Source organism: Python bivittatus, unplaced genomic scaffold (genome assembly GCF_059951505.1).
Source record: "Python bivittatus isolate LINGU-HERP-01145 unplaced genomic scaffold, Pbiv_v1 ctg000690_np1212, whole genome shotgun sequence".
NCBI lineage: Eukaryota > Metazoa > Chordata > Lepidosauria > Squamata > Pythonidae > Python > Python bivittatus.
The window spans coordinates 21,559,506-21,583,587 of NW_028277096.1; the positions used below are offsets into that span (position 1 = coordinate 21,559,506).

General features: G+C 41.4%; 2 protein-coding genes across 6 annotated transcripts in view; both read left to right on the plus strand.

Annotated features, from left to right (window-relative positions):
- Positions 1 to 117: 117 nt before the first annotated feature.
- SKA2 (spindle and kinetochore associated complex subunit 2) lies at positions 118 to 23,390 on the plus strand. Of its 3 annotated transcripts, XM_088152335.1 has the most exons (6): positions 118 to 200; positions 7,891 to 7,980; positions 10,075 to 10,251; positions 11,937 to 12,023; positions 13,345 to 13,415; positions 23,302 to 23,390. In XM_088152335.1, exons 1-5 carry the CDS (start codon positions 168 to 170, stop codon positions 13,372 to 13,374), a joined length of 417 nt encoding a protein of 138 aa, XP_088008461.1. In that variant the 5' UTR covers positions 118 to 167; the 3' UTR covers positions 13,375 to 13,415; positions 23,302 to 23,390. The 3 variants fall into 3 exon arrangements, with proteins under 3 accessions (XP_088008461.1, XP_007441886.2, XP_088008462.1); XM_007441824.3 differs by lacking the exon at positions 23,302 to 23,390 and having other exon boundaries at positions 119 to 200; positions 13,345 to 15,810; XM_088152336.1 differs by lacking the exons at positions 118 to 200; positions 23,302 to 23,390 and adding an exon at positions 589 to 749 and having other exon boundaries at positions 13,345 to 15,810.
- The window catches only part of TRIM37 (tripartite motif containing 37), a 46,618-nt gene continuing 42,282 nt past the window's right edge, over positions 19,747 to 24,082 (plus strand). For 2 of the 3 annotated variants that reach the window (XM_088152330.1, XM_088152331.1), the window contains exons 1-2: positions 19,747 to 20,244; positions 23,302 to 23,390. In XM_088152330.1, the coding sequence (XP_088008456.1) occupies positions 20,169 to 20,244; positions 23,302 to 23,390 (165 nt within the window). In that variant the 5' untranslated portion in view covers positions 19,747 to 20,168. Of the gene's footprint in view, positions 20,245 to 23,301; positions 23,391 to 24,082 lie in introns of those variants that run through there. The other variant, XM_088152332.1, reaches the window with a different exon arrangement.

Below are 24,082 nucleotides of genomic sequence, written 5' to 3' on the forward strand. Positions count from 1 at the left end.
TCATCCTCCAATAGATGTAAGGATGTCCTCGCGAGAAGCCAATGAGGAGGAGGATCGAGTGACAGCTGCTCAATAGGAAGCGTTGTCTCTTCCACTCAGCAAAAAAAGGGGTGGGCTCGCGAGGGGAGGGGAGAACGCCACCGCCTGAGGAATGTCAACTATTCAACATGGAGACGGCGGTTACTACGCTCGAGACCATGGTAAGTCTCGGGACTGTGGCGGGCCGCCACCGCGCCGAACGTAGCCGCGGTTCCCTTGAGGACAGGAGCGGCCTCGTGAAGAGCGGCCTGACGAACGGAAGGAACAAAAGGGGCGGAAAAGCCGCGGAGGAGGGAAGGAATGTGAGGGAACGTTCCCCCCTCCCCCCGCTGGGTTCAACCATTCCTCACGCCTGGAGGGGGGCGAGGGTATATCTGGGCGCGCCCATTTACCCCCAAAGGGGGTTGTGAGTTCGGTCCGTTTCTTTCTCGCGTCTTGCTGGGGGGCGTGGTCCGCTCGTGGGCGTGGCTTCTTGGGCTGGTCCATTCTCCAAAAGCCCGATCCTGAGGGGGCGTGGCCAGGATTGCGTGAAGGCGTGGCTTGTATCCTGGGCTGTTTCCCTGGTCCGTCGCCCCTCATCTTCTGCCCCCCAAGCGATGGGGCCTTTGGCCTGTTCTGTATCCTGACCAGAGCTGCATGCATAGAAGGAGGGAGCTGCCTGAGCCTATTTTCTTCATCTGTTGGGAAGAGAAAGACCATTGCACTGGATGGTAAATAGCACTGAAAAGAAAAAAAATGAATCTTCCACTGCCTATTGATGTACATATGCAACTTATTTTTATTTCTGTCACCTGAAAGCATATTTAGGGACTTCCTGTCCTGTTGGCCTCTGGAGCGGCTGGGTGGCAGTTAATCCTCATCCTCATCCTGGACAAAATGCTACCTGGGGGTTGATTCCCCTTGCAGTGTAGCCTGTCTGGAGAGCACCAGTTGAGAAAGGCAGATTTAGCGCATTTCTATCCATGACCGGACTGAAAGCAGTTGCATGTGGTTGTGCTGCAACCCACATTCAGTGCCGTTTTTAGCCACGGACCCTTTTTTTCATCCCGGTTGGCACTCCAGGATTATTGTGAGGCTAAATGAGCAAGGGAACCCTACCTGCTGCTTGAGCACCTTTGGGAATGGGCAGTGTGACAAGTGTGATAAAACTAAGGAAGGAAGAAATGTTTAGGGAATGAAAGGGTGGGTCTGAAAAGGTTGCTCAGAACCCTGCTGGATTGGAGCAGAAAGGAGCCCCAGTAAAAAATAGATAAATAAATTTTAAAAATAGACTGATGGAAGACAACTGACAAAGGAGAGGGAACAGTAAATGGGCCTGAATGAGCAAATAATTCAGTTTTTTGTGTGGTTGGGTTGGAATGGTTATATTCTTGGTGCCCATTTAAGTAATGTACACTGTTCAGCAATAAAACAGTTAATATTTAATATGTTAGAGGATTGTATATAAAAAAGTTTTAGGATCTGCGTGAATAAGTCTAATTCTTTGCCCAGGAGTTGTGAGCTAACCCACACTGGTGTATAAGGGATTTGTGGTCCATATTCTTTTATCCTACTGAACGAAGCAAAAGCTGAAGACAATTCCTGTGGATCTTGCTAAGGTGCAAAATAGTCAAACCTTAACTTTTTGCTTGGGGTTTCCATTATTTACTCAGAAGAAGTGGAGAGTTTTTGAACAAGGTATTAGCTTCTCAGCTGCTCTTTTTATCACAGTTGGCAAAGTTTTCCCTTTTTTGCTTTCTGAAATGTTTATAATAAAACCCTATCTGAATTCACTGAAGCATACCAAAATTGCAGTTGTAGAGTAAAATTATATCCAAGTTTCACATTTCCATTAAATGTCTGTGAAGAGTATAGCACCATTACACATTTCTGTTTCTTCTTTTCCTGCATGGCTAATTTTGCTGTTTCTCAGTAGGTGTGTTGAAAGATCTGAAAGGTAAATAAAGTATCAGGTCTTTTCATTTTATATATAAATAAAAGGAGCTTTGTCAGAAAACCACTCCTGTGAGAGAACATACTCAATGCTCAGAGGCGTTGAATGATGCCTCTTGCTTTTCGAGTTTTCCAAAGAGCCAACAGCTAGCGTTGGACGTTGATTCACATTTATCTTCCAAACGTTTTGAGCTGGCGCTCTTTGCTGACCAGCCCCAGAGAACAGCACCTTAACTTTTCCCTCCCTTTCAGGAACTGTTCTGGAGGCAGGGGGATGTCACAGGTACAGGATCCTCAGTTCAGATCACTCTTGGAGGGGTGGGCCTGATGGCTTCCGATACTCTTATTACTGCCTGTGGCTGATAGACATGTGAGGTGGAAGTTCATCAGACGAATCCATCCTCCCCTGGATTTGTAGTCTACAAAAAGCCAGCTTGGTGTAGTGATTGAAGTGCCGGACTTGGGAGACCATGAATTCCAGTCCTCCCTTAGGCACGGAAGCTGGCTGGGTGACTTTGGGTCGGTCCCTCTCTCTCAGCCCATCCTACCTCACAGGTTGGTGGTTGTGGGAAAAATAGGAAGAGGGAGTATTATGCATGTCACCTCAACTTGCACAAAATAAAGTGGGATAGAAATCTAATAATTAATGAATAAAGTAAGGAAGTAAGTGTGGGATTCTTGGGCTTCTCAAAGGAGACCCCAGTAGATTTTGCTTTTAATTTCCATGCAGTGCTGTACATTGTTGAGGCTCTTCTTGTGGTGGTAATGCTTTCCCTGCTTTTCTGTCCTGCTGAGTTTGGGTGTTCCAAAGCCCTCATGCTCCTTTTTTTTTGTCTTTGAACCCAAGAATGTTATCTTGAGACTGGCTTATCCTGCTGCTTTCTGGATGGCAAGAGGTGTCTGTCCACTGCCCTTTTTATGTTGTACTACTAGTGAACACACACAAAAAGCAGTGCAATGTTAAAAGGGCATTGGCCAGCAATGCTCAGTCAGCTAAAATGCGACATGGAGGGAAGTACTGCATCCTGAATGTTTTGGGGCTGTGTGGTTGCCTAAAACAGCAATGGGAAATTCTGTCTGGAATTTTTTTTAGAGCTTTGCTGTGGAGAATTGAAGCATTGGTGCACTTTTGCATAAGTTACAAGTCCACAAAAGTTTCTAGTGTATATGTGCTAGCCCATGCATCCTTCGCCTATAAGAAAAGAGCCGGAGAGCTTCCTTTTTGCAAAATACTTAAAAAAAAAAATATCCCTGATTATCGGGAAGCAGTTGTTTCTTTTGAGAGGCAAATGGCTGTTGGGAAGCCTGATATGCAGGAATGTGACTCCCCCTGCAGCGAGTGCATTCTTTCATCTTGTGTGTGTCTGCACACATTCCCGGTCTCTCCCTCGTGCTAGCTTGGCAGCCCTGTGGAGGACTGTGCTTATCTCGTACTTTTACAAAGAACACTTTTGAGTCAGACCACTTGAATCTGGCTGATGTTATCGACGGAGATGGTACTCAGAATAAGGCGAGACCAAACCAATAAGGGTGGTTTGGTCTCCCCTTACTCAGTAAGGGTGTGGAAGCATTGTCAGTTGGAAAAGGGTGTGTTGCAGGGCGCATGGTTTGAATGGAGCAGATTCTTCAGCCTTCCCTTTTGGAAGTCAGGGAAGCTGGTTTTCTTCTCAAGGAAAAATACAGCAATCCAGCTGATTGCGAACTTCGACTTTTGTTCATGTTGTAGTTGCTTAAGCTTTCGACCAATGCCTTTCTTCAAGCATTTTGCTGCTGACAAGTGCTCTGACTTCATTGCACTACTGTACTTCCCAGCTAGCAGTGCAATAGTATTGTCAAAGCACTTGCGAGCAGAACCTGCAGCGATGGCCCCGGTGGCGCCTCTCAGTTTCTCCAACTCTATGTGGCTGGCTGGATCAAGCGGTTTGGGCGTAAGGGTTCTTGGGCTGTCACGTGACGGTTGATTAGACTGCAACTTTAATTGGTCAAAGAATAAACTCTTAAAGCTTCTGGCCAGTGTGTCAATTTTGCTGAAGGGCAGCTTTGAGAAGGAAGTTGCTCCAATTCGTTTTTGAAATAGTCTGCGGTAGAGGTCCAAAGGTTCCTCTCAATGATGCCTCTTCTGTAGGCTCACAGTTGGTTTGGTCCAGTTGATGATTCCTGTAATGACCCTGCAGTTTGTCAACAGAATAATGCGTGAAGGACAGAATTGGTCTCTTTTTAAAATGTGCAGTCCCCATCTTCTGCCCACAGGCCAAGTTTTTAATCCATTGGTATATGAAATCTGTCTATCTGTTGTACTGAAGCAAGCCTGCGAGGTCCAGTGAAATCACAGTGGTTTTATATACTGTTTTATCTTTTATGAAGAATTAATTGGAAGCTTGAAATGAGCAATTAGGTCCTGAAATAGCAGCTCCTAGCATGACCGTGTGTAATTCCTTTCAGCTTTCAGATACTTGGGGTAAGTAGCAGGAGATACTTAAAATTCTTAGAGGCCTATATATATATAATTTAGGGGAGGGAAACGCCCAAGCCTTAAGTGTGCCTAGATCTTGCCTGCAGTATTTGCCTGTCCCTAAGTGGTTCAGTATGGGAAGGTGTAACTGTCATGCTGTAGGGCTGTTTTCTACCTGGGGAGAAGCACTGCTTACATGGAACAAGGTACATGAGAAGACCAGAGAAGGAGGGGATAGGAGCACTAGAACTGCATATTTTCCTCTTTTCTCATGGTGTGTCAAGAAGATCTTAGCTCTCTTTGGAGGCTCTGGTCACCTTTGGTGGTGGTGATATCTGTACTGCTAGAGAGTCTCCACTTATTTATGGAGCTTAGCTGTGCTTCTAGATTGCTATCTAGCCCTTAAACTCCCGCCCCACAATGTTGAGTTTTCTATTCCTGGGACAGAATGTTATTAATTAAGGACTTCTGGGAATTGCAAATCGATTTAAGGAAGTGATTAAGATTAATACTGTTGCCATTCCTCTGTCTGATTTAGTTTCCTGCAGGTGCCACTTATTCTGAGGGCAGGCAGAATGACCAGAATTTATTTTCTTCAAATCCTTCTTCAAAACCTGCCTGATTGTGTATCTTCAGGGAAACCTATATCCTTAGTTTGTGTTCGCTGAATGCAATTAGAGCACTGTGCACTTCAATATTTATTCATGTCATAACTGGATGTTTTGATCAATACAAGTCCTCAAGGTGTCATTAAAGTGAGGTATGGGCATTGAAGTAAAAGCAGTAGCCATAAAAGCATTATGTAGAAGTGTATGCTTTTATAATAATTATTTATAGAAGTGTTCCCGATCAAGGATCTGCACAAAAATTAAATGCGCAGGCTTGTAGTCGACAAAGACAAGGGGAAAAGAAATTAAGACAGGAAAATGGTTTATTGGGATTTAAAAGCCCTAGTGTGCAAATATGTATAGAAGCCTTAAATTAAAGGCTGGGTGGGACGGCACTTAAAATATTTTGCAAATAAACATACAATCATACATCCAGCCACTTGTAGCATTTAGTGTTCCAAGGATCCTTTACTCATTTATTAATCAGAGTTACTGCTGTGCCACCAGCTCAAACACCTTTTAGCAGTTTATCAAAAAAAAAAAGAGAGATACAATATGTAATATATAACTCATCAAAACTTACAGCAGAATATCCCCCCCCCCACATCAAAGATCTCCCCCGTGAGCCAGCCTCCAAAGGCCCATTCAGAAAGGATCATCTTAACTACCTTATGAAAAAACCAGAAAGGAAGGTGCCAAGATACCTCCCGGGGAAAGGTGTTCTGTCACATGGGGGCAGAGCAGGATTGTCCCTGGGATGACATCCATGTGATTGCTCATAGGGAGAGGGTCCTAAGCATCCTCTTGCTCTGTGTGGATATGAACCAGGCAGATGAGGCAGTCCCTAAGGTATCCTGCAGCCAAGCCGTTCAAAACCATTTTGAATTGGTCTCAGAAGCATACTAGTAACCAGTGCAGTGAACAGAGAATAGGTATAAAATGTGTTAAAGGCATAGCTTACTATTGCTGTGATTTCCCAGTCCAGATAAGGCTGTGGCTGCAGCTGGGTGCATCAGCCTTTTCTAACAGGAACTATGAGTTTATGAGGATGTTCAAATTGCTTCTTCAGGAGGAGTGTAATCCTATCCAAAGCTTACATTGAAACCCCCTTCCAAGCTGAGTTTTTTTCTGAACAAACAGCGACTCTGTTTGGCTGGATTTTAGTTTGAGCTTGTTTCTACCTATCCAGGCCCTCCCATCCTCCAGGCAAGGTAAGGACTTCCACAGTATCTCTGGCTTAGCCTGGAGTAGCAAGGTATATAGTTGAGTATCATTAGCCTACTAATCATACCTTACCCCAAACTGACAGATGACATTGGTGTTCGTAGAAGGGAGATGTGGAGGTGGCGGTAGTGGGGGTGGGAGGCAAATGATGAGTATTATGACACCCTTTTGTCAAGAGGAGTCTGGTAGCACCTTTTCAGACAAAATTTTATTGAAAGGTGTAAGGTTTCATGAGCTACAGCTCACTTTCTCATAAGCTCATGAAAACTTATGCCCTTTAATATAATGGGTTAATCTGAAAAGATGCTTCCAGACTCTTGATTTCTGGCTACCATAGACTAACACAGCTCTATTCCTACAATGCATTACAGAGTCACACATTGATGTTGCAATGCACATTTTGTCATTTGGCACCACCATGGCTACCCGCAACCCCCTCTGACATAGGTATTTAATAACATGGGAACGGGACCAAGCTTTTAATAAGGAACCAACCAAACTTCATCTCCTGGTCTTTGGTAAACCAAAGTGTGCCCTGGGATATATATCACTCATTAAATTATGTTTTTATTGTCACAGCATTTATTGCACAAGGGCTTGGCTTCTATGCTAAGCCAGGGTTTGTTTTAACCATGGTTTCAAGCAACAGTGGTTGGGTTTATTGGATACTCTAAGCCAGGATCTCCAATCCCTTTAAGGTGTGTGTGTGTGTGTGATATTTGGAATTTTAAGACCACGTTGTGGAAGCAAAATAGCTATTTGGGGTTACCTGTATTCGCCTTTGTGTTTTCTGCATGGGTGGGCACACTTCCAAATAGTGGTGGCTGCAGCCAACTATAATGTTTATTTTCTAAGAAAACTTAGGAGGCTTGCTTGGGGTCCAGGGGTATTCATGAAAATAAAGATGATGATAAATGCTGAATCTTGGATTTGCAGTATGACAGGCCTTAGCATCCATCAGCACATAAGCCCCATATTGGGGAACCAAATAAACTACCGTTAGTGCAGTATATGAATCTAGGGACTACCTTATTTCTCACATTACATAGTGCCTAAATGTTCTTATGTCTTATAAGTACTCTTACAATCCACTCAGTGCGACTGGTGAATATTAACTCTAGTTTTAAAGGACAGCCCACTTCCCTCATAGCAAAACGTAACAATTCATCAGAGATAGTTATATTTTAAAAAGGCCCCTTAGCCATGGACTGTGTGTTGTGCTCCAGGAGATGTTGTTAAAATAGTAATTAAAGGCTATTGTATTGTATGGCAACTAGATTTATTGAATGCATTTTGAGAAACATAAAGCAGGGCCATTTTGAGTGTATCTGACGACAGACTGTCTTCAATATATTACAGACTTTATATGTGCGCACCTCACCTGGAGTCTAGTGGAATTTGCATTCCATACCCCAAATGTCTTTCAGAAGCTGCTTTGATTTTTAGATGGCCCTTTTCATCTCTCCTACCAAGATCACACAAGCATTAGAAAAGAGAGTATGGTTACAATGCAAAGTCCTCCTATTCTTATGTCATATTCCCTCCCTCAATTTGCATTAAGCAAAGGCATTTGGTGGTAGTGTTCTCGTTCTATACATCATATTAATGGGGTGGTGATCATTTTTCATGTTTTAGTTCCAGAAGGCGGAATCTGATCTGGATTACATCCAGGCAATGTTGGAGTTTGAAATGATGAAACGGCTCCCTAATGGACTCTCTCAAGAGGTATTGTTCTTAGGCTTATACTTGAAAGTATTGCCAACTTCCTCTAAGATATATTTTTAAGCCTTATCATTAAGATTCCTATGGCTTAGTGTGACCATATTTTACTGAATAAGCCACAGCTGTTTGGGGTTGCATAGTCCATAATCTATGGTTTACAAACTCCAGTTGCAGGAGTACACTACTAAAGCCATAGCAGACCCATGACTGAATGAGGCACTATCTTAGCTATTATCTATATACTACCAAAACTCTCGTTGTGTCTATCTGTTTGTACCCTCAAGTTAGCTCAAACAGTGCGTTACACCACAACCATTTTTGAATCAAGGTACCTAAAATCTGATAACTTAAAGAATGTGTAAAAAATCCAGGACTCATTTCTCCTGTGGAATTGAAATTTCCACAATGTTCAGACCACTTTTATTCGCAAAGTTGTGGCCGTTGCAGCATCCCCAGGGTCATGTGATTGTGACTTCCGATGCTCCCGCCAGATTCCCACAAGCAAAGTCAATGGGGAAGCCAGCAGGAAGTTGGAAGTCACTCCCGCTCCCACTGCTTTTTTGCCCACCTGTGATCGTTCTGTTTATCTGTTTAGTAAATAAATATTGACTTATTATTGAAGTTTGTTTGCCACTACAATTATTTTTCGATTTATGATATATACTCTTCTTAGATGATCATGGCACTGTCCAGCATTGCGGTAAAAAAATATGGTCAGCCTAAAATTTAATGGTCATTCTGGTCACATCAGACTGCACTACCTTTCAAAGGATGACCCAATGGGTCACAGAGTTGTCTAGCAGCCATTATAATTTTGCTTGTGTCTTAAACAGCCAATTCATGATTATACCCTATATGCACATACAAACATAAGGCTTGTGTAGTTTGTCTATTTTCTCCCTGGGAATGGCTGTTCTATTTCTTACAACGACAACCCCAAAGACCTAATGGTTTTCAAGAGGCTAACTAACTTATAGAAGTACTTATTAACATAGAAGTACTTATTAACATCCTGGAGTTGGAAGGAGCCAACTTTTTTTCTTGATCCAACCAACACAATTGGGGTTTGGGAAAATATTTGGATCCAGATGGGCTTCCTGTGCTCTGTAGTTAATTCAGAACAGATACAGATTCCTGACTCCCCACCCCATGCCTGTAATATTAGATCTTAGTCATCCAGTGAAATTGATTGACAACAGCGTAGAACAGACAAAAGGAAGTTCCTCCCTGCACACTGTCTGGTGTCAACTTGGGGAATTGGCTTAAATAGTTTTGAAGAAGCCACCTGTTCTCTTTTACATCTGTTCCTTCACATTCTTGATGAATCTATGGAGGGTTGACTGCAGCAGCCTTATGTGCTCATTTAGCAGTTTGGAGCTGAAGAGGAAGAGGCATTGTAGCTGGTCATTGTGGAAGGGGAACTGCCAATTTGGTGTTGGTCCCCACTGGTAGTGTAGAGGTTTCAGCCCTCAGTGCAGGAGCCAAATTGTTGGGTGCCTTGGCCTCAGGATGCTGTTGGTGAATGCTAAACCTATGTATAATAAGACCGTGCTCATCCATGTTCTGGGCATCCTGGTAGATCATAGATTAAGCATGAGCCAGCAATTGCTGCAGCTGCCAAAAGAGTTAATGCAATATTGGACTGCATCAGTAGAGATAGTGTGTAAAGTCATCGTTCCATTCTCTGTTGCTCTGATCACACCGCATCTAGAATATTCTGTCCAATTCTGTTAATTGAATAGTTAATTGAACTCTCATCTAGATTTGTTGAAAGACTTCCAGATTCATTGTGGCTAGTTTAGAATATTTATTGCAGACAAGATTGATGCCATAAACTCTCAGCTTTTGCCTCTCATCTCTTCAAGATAATAGATACTTCACTGTACCTTGGTTTGATTCAGAGAGGTTTGTTAATGGTGCCCTCTAGCTGGGGAACTGGTGGTTTTCCCCTCAAAAGCTTCCTCTCAGTTCTACTCTGACTTTCTTCTTTAATGTTGAGTTCTGAATCTGCTTTTGTGGACCCTACGTTCTTAAAGCTCTTGGTACTGTTGGTCTTCCCCTTCTCTCTCTGCTATGGACTTCTTGCTTCGAAAACAGGAAAATCCTCTGGTCCTTGTACAGCAGCTTTCAGTGGTGAAATCTCGTTACAAAACATTGTGTGAACAGCTAGAGAAGATTTCTGCGGAGCGGCGAGAGTCCATGCGCGCTATCCGTGCCACTCTTGCCAAAACAGTGAAGCTGGTCCAGGAAATGCAGCACCACGCTGGTACAGAGGTAATGCTCTGTTCTTGATTACTGGGCATGTATGCTTCCCTCAAGATTTTAGCTTCTCCTCCTCCATTGGAACATTTGTGAGTGTGTTTCAGGATCCATTTTGAATCTATGGGGCGAGCACCAGAAAACCTTTCTGGGGATCAGCATGCTTCAACATCTCAAGTAATGGCTCAGTGGCAGGGGGCAGTTCTTTATTACGTAGTACAAAGGGTTCTACCAACTCTAAAACTGCCTTCGAACAGGTCAATTTAGCCAATTAGTGTAGACGCAACTTACTCAACCATACATTATAGTTAATTGCTGCGTTCATACAACAAGCTAAGCCAAATCAAACAATGTGACAATGAAACAGCTTGGTCACACATTACTGTAAGACCTTATTGGTTTGTTTGGCTTGGCCGTTGTAGCTTATTAATAACTTATGATTTAGCAAGCTATTTCATTGTCATATTATTTATGACAATGACATATTATTACCTTACTGTATGAACGCAGCAATTGTGCTTTATGAACTATAATTTACGGTCCAAGATCAATTGAGGAAAGTCACTAGCTTTTAGCCAAGGTCAACATTGGCATTTTTTTTTTCCTTACAGGTTTTGCTCATTTACTTCTTAAATGTATACTCTTACTTTTCTCCCAAATGGCACTCAAAGCAGCTAAGAACTTTAATATAAAAATAATAAAAAGCAATCTTGAATTGCAAAGAGAGGAGTCTTTGGAAAAGACCCTGATGCTGGGAAAGATTGAAGGCAAAAGGAGAAGAGGATGGCAGAGGATGAGATGGTTAGATAGCATCACTGAAGCAATAAGCATGAAACTGAGCAAACTCAGGGAGGCAGTGAAGGACAGGAAGGCCTGGCGCAATATGGTTCATGGGGTCACGAAGAGTCGGACACGACTTAACGACTGAACAACAACAATCTTGCATTAGGAATTAGAAGCCTCTATCAATTCATTGCAAAACTTCACAGAAATCAGCCAATAGATTTTGATCCATTTTCTGTGCATCTAAACATGCACCAGTATTACTAGGCAGATAAGCAGAACATTTCCTTAAAGTTGGGAAGTTAAACAATTCAGTTTAGAGTTTGTGTTAGTTCGGGAATATTGTAGAGTTTTTTATTTTTATTTTTATTTTTATTTTATTTTAATATACATTGTATTAATTTCTGTAAGCCACCCAGATTTGCATTGGTGAGTTGGGTGGCCATATAAATTAATATACATTAGTTAATTAATTAATTGCAAAATTCTGGGCCAAACATTCATACATTTTGCTAAGCAAAATTTAAGTTACTAAGCTAAAATGAAACTAATCCTATTATAGTTTAATAATAATAATTAATAGTTTATTAAACCAGTATGCTGCCCAATATCCAATGATTCTGGGCAGACCACAGCAATCAAAGAAATTAAATAAAACCAAAAAAAGATGGCAAGTGCAAGAGACCGGATGGAATGAAGCAAAGGGTCTCCCTCTCCCTCACTAAATGCCGGGGTGAAGCGCCAGATCTTCGCGGCTCTTATAAGCAACAACATAGTGGGGGCCGTCTGGATCTGGGGGGAGGACCTCATTCCAGAGGGATTAACTCTATGGGTGATCTTCAGCCCCTGAGATTTTTGTGCATATGGACTTGGAGAAGCAGAAGTCTGCTTCAGAAACTCCATTCTCTTTTCTGTAGATCTCCTCTCTGTCTGAAGAAGAACAGCTTGCAATGCAGCACTTAATGTGCCAGGCTCCTGAAGTGAGAGAAGGTTTGACAGAACAGGTAATTCTAACCATAAGAACCTGGCTTTCCATGTCTGCTTCTGAGTAACTAAAAGGAACATCCTGGCCACTATAAGCTTGTCTGTCTGTAAGCTTAAGAAACTGTATAAGTAAAGCATTTCCCCGGTTTTCTCCTGAGGCAGAGCCAAGATTTTACAACTTTATTTTAAACTTCTTTCTTAAAAGCACCCAATAGTGCATGCTAGTTTTTTCTGTGTCTTAACTGTTTTGCATAAATATCCTCAGTCTTTCAGTTGGAGGGGGTTTTTTGCGTGTACCTACAAATCACTTTATTTCTTGTCCACGGTGCTTACAAATTAAAGTGTGTGTAAATGCTTGGGTGTGTCTTGAAATGGCTGGCACCTGAATCCCCCTGAGTTTATATTCACATCTGTTATATTTTGGTTAACTTCCTAAAGTTTCTAATTCTCCATCTGTAATTGCATAATCGGTTTAACTTGAAAAGTCCATGGAGGATGTGTCAATGAGATACGGCCCATGACAACTGGTTGAAGCATGCCACATAATAGAACTTTCTGGGGGACGAAACATGGAAGAAGACTATTTACTGAATGCCTCATGAATCAGTTTTCCTAAGCATCTCTTCATTTTAGAGAATGAGATATTAGAATCTCACTTTGTCCAGCATGCCCCTTCATAGTCCATTACTCACAGGGAAAACTGGCAATGAAATTCCCCTGTCCCAGCCCTTTGCTACTCTTGGATCTGAGCTGTTGAGACATTAGCTGAATTCAAACATCACTGCTAAGCCATGTTTACTGAACTATGGCTTACTGAATAAACAAAAATTGACTAGGTTTGCCAGACACAGTGGGCAGGGAATGAGGGCATGACATCAAGATCCGGGCCAACTGTTGTTAGTTTTTATTTTACCTGGGAAGGGGGAATGTTCAGTTCTGTCCTTAGCCTGCCTCCCCAGTTGATCTGAAATCATGACACTGAAATTCAGAGGCAAAGTAGCTGGATTTTAGCAATGCAATTTTGGCTGTTCAGACTGTTTTGCAGGATTTAATAGCAGAAATGGAATGTGCACTCCACTTCTGGCCATTTGCCCCTGAATTTCAGTAATGAGCATGATCTTGGAATGTTGAAGGTCTGAATCCATCCTTGAATAGCTGGTAAAAGTTGACACTTCTGAAAAAGTGAAGGTGGTCCATCACAGATCCAATCCAAATACCTGAAGAGCTTCACTTTTGACATTTAGGGCATCTTCTTCAAAATACTGTAGGCACCTTTCTTTTTGAAAACAAATATGGGATTTGTTTGCTTAAAACATCCTGTGTTAAATTCTTTTTCTACAGAACTGTCCAAAAGAACATGAAATCCACTGATGCCTTGCTAAACATTTCAGAAAGGAGCTTTCCAGTTGATGGTGATGAACAAGGCCATACATTTTCATTTATATTTTTTTATCTGTTGGACATTATTCCTGTGCTTGGTACCTACGTCCCAAAACATTGTTTAGATGACCAATGTGTAAATGGTGCTGTTTTGAATTATGTGCTGGTGTTGATATTGTGTCTTTATTAAGATTTGGAAAGGTTTACAAAATTATCAGCCAGTTACATAATCTGAATACTTCTGCCCAAAGGGCAGTTTTTTGTTTATATTATTTATATAAGGAATCTTGCCCTTCTAGTATTTATACATTAAAATTAATTTCTGACCTACCAGAACATTCTGTAAAATTAGATTGTGGTGGTTATTTTATTTTGCTTAGCCAGAGGCTGTACAAAACCAATAAAAGAGACAGCAATCCATAATTCCACAACTGATGAAAAGACTGCCCATGAACCAAACAAGAGTCTATTTTTTCCCCAGAAAATTAATAAACATTGGATCTTCTAAACTCCTAAATTGCACACACAATATAATGCTTTGTGTCAAAAATACCTTCATCCCTTAAGGAAAATGTTCCATAGTAAAAAATAATACTTTTTATTAAGAATTTCAAACAGTACCAGGATATTTGAAGAATAATAGTAGTAAATTTCTCTACTTTCTCAGATTTATAAAGCTAGACATATGTGCTTCTTCCTTATTCAAATTTTGGTACTGTGAATGTGGCCCTTTCACTATTGCAAAATTACGCTACCGAACTTCTTAACATTCTGATAGCCTTGCTCTAATTTAATAGCTTTAATACTCATTCTCTGACATTGAAGCAAATGAACTTAAACCATGAGTTTTGAAATGATTGTAAGAGAAGTCAGACATTCTAGTTTCAAATAAAATATGCTTAACCAAAAACAAATGGCTGTAAGCTGTATTGTGGAATCAGGTGATATCACTGTGCCTTCAAAAAGTAGATTAAATACTGTGAAAAATGCCCACAGAAATCTGGATTCAACTCTTTCTTTGGTAACAGAAGCTCCTGAAACCCAGATTGGGACATTTAGTAATTGGGCTAGAGCTTTTGCTTCAACGATATGAACTGTTGGTTAAAATATCCCCTTTAATCTGAAAAAAATGAGCAGTTGTTGCTGAACTTTGGCTAGACTTCATAATAGCATACTTGGATACATCAAACTATATAGCCACTCTATATAATTATTGCCCATGCTCTACTTAAGCTCTCCTTACTTTGAAGGAAAAAAATATACTCTGGTTTTGGTACAACTAATTGTGCAGTGTTATCTTGTAGAGTGGGCTGCTAGACATCTTCCCTTCTTCAACCAGTCAATGACTTTGCAAGAAATTACCTGCATATTTAACATCTAAATGAAGCCACTTGGAGGGGTCATCTTTTGGTTTGGTATCATTAGTATGCAAATAGTACCTATCACACTACAAATTAGCCTGGTGTTTTTCAGGGTCTAGATGGGACAAAACAGGTTGAAACTAAGTCCAAGCAAGTCACAGTCATTGATTGATTGTCAAGATTCTTGGTCAGTCCCAGTGTTGTTTCTTGAGGGAGAGGAATTGCCCCATCAGAGCAGATCTATGACATGGAGCTCCTCCTGGACCCATGACTCCTCCTGGACAACCAGATGGAGGCCATAACCAGCAGGCCTTCATTCAAATTTGGCTAATGCACCACTTGTGGCACTATCTGGAGCACAAAATCTTGTAGTAATGACTCATGCCTTCATTACTGTATGATTGGACTACTGCAATGAGCTTTACATGGGGCTGCCTTTGACGACCACACAGAAACTACAGCTGGCACAAAGTGTAGCAGCCTATAATTGTAACTCACAAGGGAGAAAATTATATTTGTGCTACAGGTTCTGCATTAGCTGAAAGTTTCTGGGTGCAATTCAAAGTATTGGTTTTGACCTCTAAAACCCTACATGGCTTGGTACTTAGGTATGTGGAGATTGCCTTTTCCAACCAGAATCAGCCTAACTAGTATATTAATCCTAAGAAAAGCTCTTGGCCAAGGCTAGAAAGCATTGGTTTTCTGTTGCAGCCTCACCCTCATGGAATAGTCTTCCCTTAAAAGTGGGGCTATGCTAGATGTTAGTTAAGAGAGCTGTTCCAGAGGGAGGTTGATAGTTGGCATGTTGTCGTCATCCTTTATAATTCATTAGTTTGGCTAATGATTATTTTGTCAACATTATAGTTAATATGATTGTTATTGTGACATTCATTATTACACTGTTATGGTATTATTGTGGGTGTTTAACTGGTTTATTGCTGATTAATTGGTTTATTGCTGATTATTACTTGCAGTGGGTACTTGAATTGTTTATGTAAACTGCCAGGAGTCCATGGCAGATTTAGTGGTATACAAATGGAATAAATAAATAAAATAATTAGACTAATAGATCTATAGTTGATTTTTAACTTCAACTTTTAAAATGGAACAACCACTTTTCCCCAGACCTTGGGAATACATTCACATTTATTAATAACCGTTAACAATTACTTGTAAATAATTTTGCTAATGCAAAAGCCCACTAATTGGTCTTTACTTTAATAACCTCAGCCAGTATATGTTCTTGTGCTTCCCTAGACTTAGTTTGAATTATTAGATCTTGAATCACTTAGTTGTTAGCTGAGGCCATTCCTGTAGATTTTGTAATCTCACATTCACACGGAAAAGAATTAAGAATTTGCTAGAATAATTATACCATAAACACATTCACGTGCCATTACGGGAAGTCCTCACTTAGTGACTGCCTCGTTTAGCAACTGTTCACAGTTATGACGGTGATGAAAAGTAACTTTGCAACCAATGTCTGCATTTACAACCTTCGTAGCATCTCTCTCTCAGTCATGTGTTCACCATTACAGTCAGTTAGCACATGTTGTCCTGTGTAAAATCATAAGCACAGTCATGGTCACATAGTTTTTCACTTAGTGACCACTTCGCTTAATGACTGAGTTGCCGGTCCCAATTGTGGTTGCTAAACAAGGACTACCTGTAGTACAACTGTTACAACTAGGAGCTGTGTTTTTCTTATAGAAAAGGATTTTTGTTGTTCAGTTTCTTTCAACTTTTTGTTACCTGATGGACATCATTGCACCAGGATTGTCTATCAGTAAACGCTTCTTTTGTGCTCGTGTAAGTTTCTTCTTGGGTCATCAATGATAGTGTCTACCTACCTTTTTCTTCTGTTAGTTTCTTTTCTCCAACTGAATCTTCTCCGATTCAAGCAGCAGGGTCTTTCCAATCCTTTCCTTTTGGGTCCAAAATATTTAAGCTTTAGCTTTACTATTAATGCTTCCGGTGAGTTATCTGGTTTTACTTCATCTAAGATTGAATGATTTGTTCTTCTTGTGGGGCAACGTATTCTCAAACATTTCTCCAGTACCGCAGATTTTTCCTCATTCAGCCTTTCTGATGCCATATGTTACAGTGCAGTGCAGAAAATGATGGCCTCGTTTTTGTTGTCCGCATGACGTCTCTGCAGTTTAATATTTTCTCTATATTAGTCATAGTCTTTCTCCTAAGAAGCAGATGTCTCTATATTTCATGGCTACAGCCACCACCCCTGTGAATTTTTAAGCTTGATCTGTTACTGTTTCAACTACTTCTCCACCTACTTGCTTTGGGTTGGCTTTGTTGGTTGGCATGATCTTGGATTGTTTGTTAATCTTGAGCAGAGACCAGATATTGCACTCTTTTCATCTTCAGTAAGAGATTATTTTAAGTCTTCCTCATTTCTAGGCATTGAAGTGGTATCATCTGCATATCTGAGGTTGTTTCTCCCAACAATATACAGTAATTGTAATTTCTATTTCTTCTATAATAGTATTTCTCAAGATAGAAGTTGCCAGAAAATCCTGATTCTTTTTATTCACTGCCATTCTTAATTTTTTCCATCTATTCCTGTCTTCTTCAAGCTTTTTCCTGGACAATAATGCTTGATAGTCTTCTTTAAGTTGGAAAAAAACCCAGTTTGTTGTACCTCCAGTAACTATCTCAACTGACTCTTTAGTTGCTTTCATTTCCCATCAAATCATTCCTTTCTCCACCCAATCCTAAAGAGGATTTCGGCACAAACAGAACTTACACACATTGAATACCAAGAATTCATCTACATGCTTTGATTCTGTTACTCATTGCACGATATTACACCGAGAGGCACATTTTCAGAATTCCATTCTCTCATTTTATCTTCCATCCTCAACTGGAGAAGAAATGCCTTAGGGCCTTTTAGGTTTTCTTAATTTCCTAACCTAACCCGGGGGTTGTGCCATGGTCCCCTTTGAGAATCTGATGAAACCTATGGGCCCCTTCTCAGAAAAATGTATTTAAATGCATAAAATGAAATACATGGATATAGATTGTATTACAAAGGAAACCAAGTATGCTGAGATACAGTTATCAAAATATTAATGGCTTTTATGGGTATTTAGGTACAAAAGAACCTTCAAATTGACTATTATCCACATGCTTTTGGAGAAAAAGATACTTCACGCAACCAAATGTATTCTGGTTTAGCCTTTTAAGGTATAATAATTTTAGATAATGAGATGTATTTAAATTAAACATTTTTGGAGTCTAGAGACCATACATTACTTTGTTGCTTACATTCATTATTGAATGAAAAGCTAAATTTCAGTCAGAGGTTAGCAAAAATATTTTTTTCCCTAGCCAGGTACATGGATTCCTTGAAAACTATCCACGGGTCCCTAAATGGATGCGTTCTGTTGTGTAGCTGATAACTCACTGAACTCACTGAAACACTGCTAATTGTATTAATTATTAATTACTTTACTGAGCTTACAGGCCGTTCCAGTCACGAGCAGCATACATCCCAACCTCTATAAGTTGGTTAAAAACAATGCAATAAAAAGAAATATTGAGTATAATACTGTTATATGACTAATTACACTACAACCAATTTTTGCTGTATTAGTTGTCCATTGGCATAATCTTTTAACAGCTACCATTTATGTTAACAAATCTTTCCTCTCTAATCTGTTTACTTGGGTACTACAGATGGAAAGATTCTTTGAAAACCTGGAGGTCTCTGAACAATGGTCATCCTTCTCAGTACTGTAGTGTCATAGTTCTGACCTGCTACAATCTTAGTATTACAGTCACCTATCAAAATTAACAGGCTGTAGCCTTAGTTTAGGTTCAGGCGTGTATGTATGCTACAAACCAGAAACAGGCAACGTATGACCTCAGTAGAAGAGAATATATGTCGCTCAAGGTTGAACTGTGGAGTCCTTGGTGATCTCTGAGCTTGCCGGTTTGCTTGCAAACGTTTCATTATCAAAAAGTACCTGACCACTCAAACCACTACAACACAAGTTATGAAAAGGATAACACTGCCATACATCAGAAACGTCTCAGAAACAACCAACAGATTATTACAACCACACAGCATCACCGTAGCACACAAACCAACTAAAGCCCTCCAAAACATCTTAAGTAAACCAAAACACTCTGTAGCCCAAGAAGCAAAAACAGGGGTCATCTACAACATACAGTGTAAGGACTGTAACAGCCACTATGGAGGACAGACAGGCAGAAGACTAGCAGAGCACATCCATAAACACCAACTAGCAGTCAGAAGACACAATGAAGACTCCTTAAAATTCACAACACATGGACAGACTCAACCACAATTTTAATTGGGAAACTGTCAGCATCTTAGACCAAGCTAAATCCAAAAATGCTAGGGGATTCCTGGAAGCTTGGCATTCAGACAAATCAGCCATCAATAGACACATACAGAGAAACCACATTTACACACCATTCAAAAAAGACAATAAAAAAGCTAAGAAGGAAACAGAAAGGTAAAAACACATCCTCTCCCGCAGCCTACACTTAAGCAGGGATTAACACCAGACAAACAATCAAGCAGAGAACAATACCCTAATCAAGGAACTACCAAGGAGAAAACCACACCCCCACTAACATTGTGGGAATACCTCAAGCATGGGGATGGCTAACCCCATAGAGGCCTTCTGCCTTCAGCCTCAGATTTTTTATCCTCTTGGACTCTCCTCCTCCTTTTTAGTAATGTTTTTAATTAAGGTTTTATGTATTTATATATTTTATGTTTTAATGTTTGTTGTGAATCGCCATTGGGGGGAGATGGGCAGTTGAAAAATTTAATAAAAACAAACAAACAAACAAACAAACATTGGCAGGGCAAGCCACTGTATATAAACAGGGAGCACACCCGACACTTAGCAGCACTGATGATGTTACCTAATCAGGTAATGAAATGTCTGCAAGCAAACAACCAAGCTCAGAGAGCCCCCGGACTCCAGAGAGGTTAATATATAAATATGAGGTGCTGTTTGGGTGTACAGTATTCAATGGCATCGTTTACTTTGAAAACAAACTTCCGTCATATTAAATGTAATGAGAAAAAAGATAAATGTATGATATCACAACGAGAACCTCCATGTATTTTTCTTATAATTGGAACAGCAAAAACCACTTTTCTTTTTCCCTGATTTATGCAAATCTAAGGAAAATAATTTTGGGAGCTTATTGGCTGGGGAGGGGGGAAGGAATCTTAGTAGGTCACCTCCAAGGGAGGTGGGTGATCTTCAAATGGGGGAGGGAGGAAGGGAGCAGGAAAATAAGGCAGAAAAAAGAACAGCAATTTTAAATAGGTTGTTTAAAGTATGAGGAATGTAATGAAAAAAATGTAAGCAACAAGGGGAACTCTCCTTCCCCTTTTTTAGTAATGCCTTTAACTGATGTTTTATGTATTTATATATATTTTTGTTTTTAATGTTTGTTGTGAGTCGCCCAGAGTTCCCCCATCGGGGGAGATGGGCGGGTGAGAAATTTAATTAATAAACAAACAAGCTCTCAAAAATGTCCTGGATTAGAAAATATTGTTTGTGCTGAGAAATTAGATTCTCAAAATAATGCAGTCAAAGGGAGAGCAATGTAGAATTAGTTCTCTAAAGGTTAGAGGTCTGGGAGATCCTATTAAGAGAACAAGAATTATTCACTGTGTTTAATCATTCAAGTCACATGTAGTTATGCTTCAGGAAACATACATCTAGATACACTCTTCTATTGGTAACACATCTTAAAGTTGCCAAGTTGGAAAAACACTGGGATAGGCTAAAATGGAATAACAGATATAAATGTAAGTTCAGATCACTCACAGATAATCCCACTTGAGTCCAAACCAGAAAGGTGAGTGAGCTTTTGCAAAATCCTTTCACTTTAAAGAGATGGAAGAATGTTCACTTGCTGTAGACACCTGCCGAAAGTTTTGTTGCTGGGAGCTTCTTGTAACTCTGAACAACCAAGCTGCAAACACACGGAAGGAAAAGCATTGCTCATCCTATCTGGCTACTCAAGGAAGTATCAAGCTAAAGTCACCTTGGGGCCTTTGAATCAAATTTACAATTGGATCTAAGCATCTTGGGAGGTATCACTCTAACATGTTAAAAAGTTCCTTGTATTCATGGAGGAAATGAGGCATTTAAGTAGAAACTGGTGTTTGATTAATGGGCATTGCCAGGTTACAAATTTCAATTCTGGGGCTCATTTGTGTTAGTGGTATATTAAAATCTGAACATTTAGCTAAAACAAAAATATATACATTCTAAATGTTGAAGTCTAAATCTTTAACCAAAGCAAAAATGAACATAGCCTAATTCTATATATGCTTACTCTGAAAAGATTCCATTGCCCAGTAAGATTTACTTATTGTTGAGAGTTTAAGATATGAAGTCTTAATTGAATAATTATTGGGGAGGCTCCTTTTTTAAAATACATAGAGAAACAGAGCTATTTAAAATGTTTCTTAAACTGGGTAAGTAAATAGTACTACAGTAATAGATGGGGTATCTTAAGATAAAAAAGATTTCCCTTTGTGCATTGGAGCAATGGGTTTTCTGAAATGATTGATATGCATATGTGATTGACTGATTGATTGACTGATTATGTGCCATCAAGTTGGTACATAAATAGATTTTCTCCAGGACAATCTGTCCCCAACCTGGTCCTTCACATCTTCCTATGGTGAACTCATTGTCGTAACTGAGTCCCTCCACCTTGCTGATGTTCATCCTCTTCTCTTTCCTTTCACCTTTCCCAGCATTAAAGACTTCTCCAAAGAGATAGGTCTTCATAGCATGTGTCCAAATTGTAAATCACTTTATATTGTACATCACACACATACAAAAATCTGTTTTCAGAATTATTATTTACAGGTAGTCCTCGAGTTACAACGGCAATTGGGACCAGGATTGCCATTGCTGAGCAATGCGGTTGTAAAATGTGATGTCATGTGACTGCATTGCTCAGCGATGGCAATCCCGGTTGCCATCGTAACCCCAGGACTGCATGGGTTGCTAAGTGGGAAGAGGCGGGAGTCCCAGGCAAGGAGTGGGGGGGGGGGCTGCAGGCAGGCACTGCAGAGCATGGGTGGGTTGGCAGGGGCTGTGGAAGGGCTGGCAGAAATAGGTCCAACTATGCTTAGCTTCTGAGCCCAGGCCAGAATGAAGCTGATAGGGGCAGGAAAGCAGGGTCAAGGTGCTAAAGTTTCTAGTTTTGTTTCTAAAGCAGCGTTTCTCAACCTTGGCCAATTTAAGATGCGTGGACTTCAGTCTTCCTAATTCAGTACAGTAGCTAATGCAAGCATTCATTCATTGCCTGTGTTTGCTGCTGGGTGCCAACTAGCCCACCATATTTTTCTCTGGTCCATTGGGCAGATTCAGCTCAGGGAAACTATGTTTCCATGTGGTGTGCCAAGCTGAATCATGGTTTATTCAACCATGTCATCAGACCCTAGAACATTTGAATTGCCACCTGTGGGAAGCATGCTGCAAAAACACAAGCCATGATGTAGTTGGTTTGGCTCCAGCTTAAGAGTGCTTCTGAAAAGAACCACCCTGATGGTTTATTCAACAAACCACAATCAAAACAGGTACTTCCTCAGGGCAGAAGGCATACCCAATCCAGCCAACTTCATACCAGAGTGAGGATTTAAACCTGGGATTAGCCGCCTCCCATGCTTTTCAAACTTGGCAACTTTAAAATATGTGGACTTCAACTCCCAGAATACTGGCTGGGGAATTCTGGGAGTTGAAGTCCACCTATCTTAAAGTTGCCCAGGTTGAGAAACACTGTTAAAACACAGTATGTATGCCACCTTAAGTTCCCATATGAAAGGTGAAATCTCAGTCAAATAAGGTAAGTTATTAGTTTTTGACTTAAAATGTTATGAATCAAGCCACCGCAGTTTGCACACGGTGATTAATCGCAGAGTTGGAAGGAACGTCAGAAGTTTTCCAGACCAGCCATGCTGGCTGGAGAACTCTGGGAGTTGAAGTCCACACATCTTTAAGTTGCCAAGGTTGAAAAACACTGCTATAGAGTCACACAACCTTTGCCGCACGGTAACCCTCCGAGCCCCTGTTGCAACCTGTTCTCGAGGCTGCCCGGGAGCGCATTTAACGCATGCGCGCCACTGCTCCCCGCCTCCTCCCTCCTCAAATCCGGAGGGAAACGAAGCGTTCCGGCAAATCTGAGCGGACGCTCGGTCCGGTGTAGGCGCAGGCGCACTGAAGCCTTCTGGCGCGCGCCGGCTAATGCGGCAGCTTCGGTTCTTGGCTGGCGAGCATGGCCGCGCAGGCGCAGTAAGGATGGAGGGGGCTTCTCCCCCTCCCCCCCAGTCAGAAGGGAGCAGGAGGGGCCGTTGACGACTCGGTTTTCCCGGTTTCGCCCGTCCCGTTTCCCCCCCCCCGGGAGAAATGGCAGGGACTTGGGTGGAGGAGGCTGCGGGATGAGGCTTTGAAAACGGGGAGGGGGGATAAAAACGCGACCCCCCCCGTTTTCTCCCCGGTTGCTTTATACGCTGATCGTTTCTCCTCAGGAGCGGAAATTGAGGAGACGGAGGCGACGCCGAAGGTGCCCCGTCCTCGGAGGAGGCGGTTTCCAGTCATGGACGAGCAAAGTGTTGAGGTAAATAGCATTAATAATAGCAATAATAATAATAATAATGGCAAGAGGGGGAGGGGTGCACCTGTTGGAATGGGGAGGGGCTCCTCCACTCGAGACCGCCCCTCCCCCAGAGGTGGGAGATGTATCTATGGGGGGGCAAACTGTGCCCCCCCAGATGGACAGGGCTCCAGACGAGGTTTTGGAGGGTTCCTCTGATATTAGGGAGGGGGGCCCTGCTTGTTTGGTTATTTATTTGGCATACATGAAAATTATTTGCCCTTCCTGTTGTGGAAGGTCTGGGGATGAGTGCCCCCCCCCAGGGCAGGATTTAAAAAAAAGTTATCCAGACCAGGAAAATGAAGGGTTGGAAATCTGCCCTTGAAAACAAGTCCCAAGAAGACTGAGCAAGGGGGACCCAAAGGCAAGATAAATGCCAGCAGCTCCTTCCCTGGCCCTGAAAAGTGTGGGAAGGAGGCTGGCGCCCCAGGCCAGAGCTTTGGAAGCCGGGGCCACCCCTAAGAAGACCCTCTCCTGTTTCGAAGGCCAACGCCTCCTGAGCTTCCCTTTCTCCTTGTGGGCAGTGGGAGGGGGCATGTGCCTTAGGGAGAGGTTGGAAAAGGGTCTTTTTTGGGGGGGGGACTAAATGCAAAGTAGTCCCCTCCTCACTTTGGTTCACCCTTCAAAACATTTGGGCTCATACTTTTCATTCAAGG

Excerpts from the sequence above, each read along its gene's own strand:
- SKA2 (XM_088152335.1), top strand. The coding sequence starts at position 168 with ATGGAGACGGCGGTTACTACGCTCGAGACCATG. Across the intron at positions 10,252-11,936 it reads AGCACCACGCTGGTACAGAG|ATCTCCTCTCTGTCTGAAGA; the intron begins GTAATGCTCTGT and ends TCTTTTCTGTAG. Across the intron at positions 12,024-13,344 it reads GAGAAGGTTTGACAGAACAG|AACTGTCCAAAAGAACATGA; the intron begins GTAATTCTAACC and ends CTTTTTCTACAG.